Here is a 6059-nt window from a genome sequence, read left to right on the forward strand (position 1 = left end):
AATGATCGACATCATTCACAAAATCCATCACAGAATTGTTGTGTTCACTTTACGAGGCGGTGCCTGACCTAATGACGAAAGTGTAGACCGACTGGTTTTGGTTTGTTTGGAATCACAGTAAAGGACTCCGACTTTTGTTATAAATTAAAAGGTCACGGACATGTTTTACTCGCAAAATCCTACCAGCCTGCGTTGACTGCAGAATTCATCGCAGAATTCAGACCCACCACGACAACCACACGGTGCCCTAAGTCCCGACTGCAAAACTACGAAAATACATGTGAATTATCCACCATCCCCATCTCCAGCCCCGCATTGACTGTGGGTAAAAACTACAATTAAGGCAGGTGTCATGGTCCGGTCCGTGAAATCTGCATTCCAGTTCACGTCCTGTTCAAGCTCCTTATTCCAGGTTTCCCGGGTTTCCTCAGTTTCCTTTGAAGCAGCTGATTCTTGTTTGGGCTGGCTTCATAAATAGCTTCAGGAATTCAGCCTCTGGCTGCTGGATTCTTCCTGTCCAAATACCTCCCACCCCGACCCCTGACTGTATCCCTTCCGTTCACCTTCCTCCTGGAGCCGAGTCTAGCTTTGCCGTGACTTGTCTCGCCTCGCCTCGCCTGGAGCCTTGACTTGCCTTGCCTCACATCGCTTCGCCTCGCCTCGCCTCTGCCTTGGGTCTTGCCTCGCCTCGCCTCTGCCTGGAGCCATGCCTCGCCTCGCCTTGCCTGTGTCTGGAGATTGGCCCTGTTTGGAACTATCTGTCTGAGTCCACGTCTTTGCGAGGTAGATCCGGCCGTTTTGCCGCTACCTAGCGTTGGGAACTGTCTCGTCGTATTCAGCGTTCTGTGTTTTGAGTCCTGGCCCTACGTCTTGTACCCAAGGAAGCGTCCCGGCTCGGTGTTCTGTGTTCCCGTCATGTCCTTGTGATCGTCCAGCACAGGAGTACCTTGCCCAGCCCGGTGCTGGGATTCCCTCGTCCTGTGCTGGAGTTCACTCGTCACGTCCAGGTGTCTCTCTTCCCGCCCTGTGCCTTTCCTCCTCCTGCAGCCACGCCATGGCCTCGCCTGGTTCGAGTATCCGAACCCGGGTCAAGACCCAGGTTCTGTGTCCTTGTCCAGTCTCTGTCTCGGAGTCCAAGGCCAGGCTCCTAGTTCCCAGTTCAATGTCCTTGTTCTGCTATCCTAGTCAAGTCCTCATGTCAGGCGCTGTCGGTCAATGGGACATCCCGGAATTAACACAAGGGAGATCAGTTGGTGAATGTGAGGATCTGGAGCCCGGACTGAAGACACTGCTGCCGCCTCCAGACTCCGCTCAGTGCGCGGCCTGAGTAATGAACTGCATCACCGAGGTGACCGGATATTTCACCGCGCTGATCACCTGTTCCCGGAATTTCGACTGAGTGACCGCGTAAATAAATGTGTTCGTACAGCAGCTGAAATTCTTCAGCAAGACTCCGACGCGGTGAAAGATCCATTCAGAGTCATTGAAATACACGAATCTAATTCCTTTGATCTCATAATACAGGAAATTTAACACCCACGTCATCCACAAGAGGATGAAGCTGCCGGAGAGGGTGAAGAGTAAAACCACAGATCTCCTCCGGCTCTCCATCTCGGGGTCTCTGCTGTTCTCCCCCTTGCTCTGACCCCTCAGCCCCTTCCGGACACGACTGGCCACAACAATGTGCCTGACCGTCAGAGCATTGAGCAGTGGAATCACCACGAAAGGGATGAACGGATTTAAAACGATGCCGAGCCAATCGTATACAACCCACCCGAGGTCAGTGAAGGTATTGGCCGTGAGTCTACAGAACCACGGCACATTGTTGATTATCCGTCCGGGTTCCCAGAGGAAGTAGCGGGGAACGCTTCTCAGAAAGGACAGCACGCCGGTTGTTGTGAGAACCACAGCCGCAGTTTTCCCGGTGCAATATTTTGTTTTCAGCTTCTGACAGCAGATGGCGACAAACCGATCAAAAGTGAAGGTGACGGTGAACCAGACAGAACAGTCTGCGGCTGCGATTCTCAGTACCTCCGTAACCCTGCACACAGGGGTAACATGGAGAAAATTCCACGGAAAGTAATGATTTACGACAAGACGCAAAAGAACCTCTATGACTACGGTCAGCAGATCCCCCGCTGCCATGGCCACCAGGTAGCGAGTGGTGCAGGTAGAGAGGCCGCACTTTCCCCGGGACAGGATCACAATCGCTGCTAAATTCACTGCAGGGAAAGAGAAGAGAACAGACACCGGGCATTATTAAACTCATTCTCCGGGACTGGACACACGTTCGGGATTCAGCCAGAGATCAGGATACTAGATGCGGTGAACGGCTGCTCATCCAACACCAAACATGGGTCACACTGTCTCTGACCCGCCTTCTTCAATGTGTAGATAAGGCGATGTGTCAGTAATCGTCGGGGTTATACACGAGCTGCACGAACAACAGCGATCGTTATTTAACGCGTTTCTAGTCGCTGGCGGGGTCGGTTTCGCTTATTTCCAAGGATTGACCAAGCCTCTGGAAACTCAGCACCTGACGGGGCAGAAACAGTTTCCACGGGGCGAAAACACACACAAATTGCTGTTGGAGCACATTAGTGTTCCCGATAGTGGACAGATACTCAAAATATCCTGCCGAGATATTTATTCAGGCCGAAGGGTGCGCCGAGCTATGTCGGGAATCTGAGAGAAAGCCGGGACAACATATTAACCAGATGCCGAGTGGCTCCGGTAATGGATTAATTCGACAGCGCAGCTCCTTTCGACAACTCACGTCAGTAGAACCGTGGACTCAGTTTAATTAAATCAGGCCCAGTTATTTACAAACAGGCAATATTATGCGACTGTGACAGGTTCCACAGGGAGAAGTGAAACACAGGAGCACGGGTACAATCTGATCTGAAACACAATGACTGAAATTCAGTCTCTGGAAGGGTCTCTTCACGTCACACCGTCCCGGAGTGCTGCCCGTTCCCAAGACTGGGACAACTCTGGTAGCGGTGCCACTGAAAGTCTGCTCGTCTCTCCTTCCTGGAGAGCTGCCTGTCCCCAACGCTGGGACACCATGGACAAGGTGCCCTTAAAACTTCCCAGTCACAACTTTCCGGGAGATTCCCGGCTCCCAACCATGTATTCACTCCGGTCAATAACTTATTAACAGTCAACACCACAATGTATGACATTCCTAGTCTCACATTCCCGGAGAGCTGCCTGTCCCCAGCATTGGTACCACTCTGAACAAAATTCCATCAAACTTTCGAGTCGATCCCGTGAGTTAGAGGAGAGACAGGGGTTTAGTTCAGTTTATCATTAAATCTGATAAATCATAATATTGGAGAGTCCGGACCGATATCACTGACGGGTATTACTGCCCCAAGCATCAAGGTGGTAGCTTGTAAAATGACCCACACTGCCTCACACCGGTTTACAGACAGAAGTACCAAACGCGAATAGCTGTGCTCACTCACCAGGAACTCCAATGAGGACAATGAACACGTTCAATATTTTATTGACGGGCTGGAACCTGTCCAACAATGCAGGCATTTTCTCCGGCGAGTGATCTGGCCCGAATATCTCTCTGAATGAAATGTCGAGGCTGCACATACCTGGGGTTTTTAATGCCTTTTTGCGACCCCACGGGGTCAGGTTTCGACAGATTTAAAAATAAACATTTAAAAACAATTATTTACAATCGAATTGCGTCAGCCAAGTTCAATCTCTGGTTGCAACACTGTGATTAATTTAGTGAATTAATTGTGAAACTGTCAACGATGGAAATTGTGATGTGACTAAGGGTTTATAAATATCGATTGGCATTCCTCCAACAAAGGGGATACAGTATGGTTTCACAAACCATTAGACCCAACTCTCCACCTCACCTTGCGTCACTGCGAATGTTGTTCATTGGCTAGCAGACAGACTGAGAGTAAAGCGGCCTCTCCACTCTAATTCTCCACCAAATGTAATGACAGCTCATCTCACTGTAACCTCATCTCCCACTCCCGATAAAAGAAACCATCCTCAGCTTCTTCGAGATAAGTGTACCAAACTTTGTCCTGGGTCATAAACTTGTCTACGTTCATCACCACTGAGAGAAATGTTTGCTCTGAGAAAAGATACTACTGCTTTCTGTTTATCCTACATAGAAAAGAGAAAGGTAAAGAAGGAGAATAGACCCTTCGGCCCACAGTGACTGTGCCAACCATAACGTCATATAAAACGGAACCAAGCTAATAACTCTTGACCAGCCCACTATACTCCCGGTCTGTCCACGTGTCAACACTCACAACAGTAATTCTGGGTTTGTGGGACCTAAATTCTCAGAAGCTTTTTGACCATCTGTGTGGATTTGTTGGAATCACTAAAAGTGACTGAACCTTCAAAACTGTCTCATCAATTGCAAAGTTCTTTCACTGTAAATCTGTACTTCAAAAGGACCGTTTGTCAGTCACAACATCCTGAATTGCAACATTGTAGCTTTTGAAATGTACTAAATCAGCTGCTGCTGCCATTGTCAACAGGATTAAAGCGCCTTGACGTAATTTAAGTTTGAGAGTTTCGGCAAAGAGTGTGTCCAGGACAATGTCTGTTTGTGGTGATGATTAAACACTTTCATATCCACCAAGCTGCAAAGTGTCTTCAGTGACTCTCTCACAATCAGAATATTTGAGGCTCTTTCAGGACCCACCCCTAAACCTAATGCGTGGCCACCAAACTCAGCCGTGTGAGGGAATGACTGTGTGTAGAAAACCACGACGGAGAGCTGGAGGGACGGATCAGAAAGTGTACTTGTGTATGTGAGCTCTCCACAGCACTGTATCGGTCCCTAAACTAATCACACTGCCCCCTCTTTCTCCAGAGCACTCTCAGTCCCTCGACTAATCACACTGCCCCCTCTTTCTCCAGAGCACTTAATCAGCCTCTAAACTAATCTCAACGCCCCCTCATATTCGCAACCCTATATCGGTCCCTAAACTACTCCGACTGCCCCGCTCTGTCTGTCGACGTCACCATATACGTCATAAACTCATCCCACTGTCCCCTCGCTCTCCACAGAACTGTATCGATCCTCAAACTGGTCCCATTGCTCTGCACCATCTTCAACGCTCCGAGTTGATCGACACTGTCTGTACCGACAGCCCAGAGCCAATTCCCAAAATAATCCATCGGCAACACTCTTTCGGCACAGGTGGAGAGACAAAGAGAAAACTGCGGAGCGATGGGCAGAATGGCGTCGGGGAGAAAGAGGGTGCAGGAAGCGAGAGGGTGGGGGTGAAGGGAGAAAATTGTGAGAAAGATAGGAGGTATGAGAGCGAAAGAGAGAGAAAGAGAGGAGAGAGAGATGTGAGAGATAGAACAGCGGAGTGATAGAGAAGGGGAGAGAGAAGTGGGAAAGAGAGGGGAGAGACAGGGAGCGGAAAGAGAGTGAGAGAGAGGAGAGACGGAGAGACAGGGTGGGGGATGAAAGGGCATAGAAAAATCGATCTAAGAAGAGAGGGTGGAGGGAGAGAAAGCGAAAGGGAGAGATGCTGGAGTCAGAGAGAGGAAGGGTGATAGAAGGAAAGAAGGAGAGTAGAACCAGCAGGCTCGAGAGAGGGGGAACGAGATAGGAGAGAGTGGGGTAAAGGATAGGGGAGGGGAGGTGAGGGAGCGATTAGATGATGGAGAATGAGGAAGGGGTAAAATAGAAAGGAAGTGCCAGCGATAGTGCGGTATTGGATACTGAGAGGAGGGAGGAAGATGCGAGGGAGAGAGTTGGGAAAGGAAAGAAAGCGGGGCGAAGAGGGAGGACAGAGGGGGAAGATGGGGGAGAGAGAAGGATGGAGTGAGGTAACGTGGGATAAGTGTGAAATAAAGGTTGTATGGTGGAGGGAGAAAGTGAGGTAAGGACATCAGTAAGGGAGGTCGGGCTGCTGAGAGGTGTGGAGAGCTGGGAGAAAAGCAGAAAAGGGTGAGATGAAGGAGAGGAGCGAGTGGTAGTGTGAGCGAGGCGAAAAGGAGAAATAGACAAATGAGGCATGAGGCAAGGATGGGAAGAGAGAAGGGAGAGTTAGAGG

General features: G+C 49.7%; 1 protein-coding gene across 1 annotated transcript; it reads right to left on the reverse strand.

The window, feature by feature from the left end:
* Window positions 1-1311: 1311 nt before the first annotated feature.
* LOC132386697 (probable G-protein coupled receptor 139) lies at window positions 1312-3760 on the reverse strand. Its single transcript, XM_059959054.1, has 2 exons — window positions 3471-3760; window positions 1312-2222 (listed from the first exon to the last, which is right to left on the reverse strand). Exons 1-2 carry the CDS (start codon window positions 3604-3606, stop codon window positions 1312-1314), a joined length of 1047 nt encoding a protein of 348 aa, XP_059815037.1. The 5' UTR covers window positions 3607-3760.
* Window positions 3761-6059: the final 2299 nt, after the last annotated feature.

This window comes from Hypanus sabinus, unplaced genomic scaffold (genome assembly GCF_030144855.1).
Source record: "Hypanus sabinus isolate sHypSab1 unplaced genomic scaffold, sHypSab1.hap1 scaffold_126, whole genome shotgun sequence".
NCBI lineage: Eukaryota > Metazoa > Chordata > Chondrichthyes > Myliobatiformes > Dasyatidae > Hypanus > Hypanus sabinus.

What these genes read in the sequence shown, in the direction of transcription:
- LOC132386697 (XM_059959054.1), bottom strand. Translation starts at nt 3,606, where the DNA reads ATGTGCAGCCTCGACATTTCATTCAGAGAGATATTCGGGCCAGATCAC. An exon ending in TGTCCTCATTGGAGTTCCTG is followed by an intron (nt 2,223 to 3,470) that starts GTGAGTGAGCAC and finishes CTTTCCCTGCAG; the next exon opens with TGAATTTAGCAGCGATTGTG.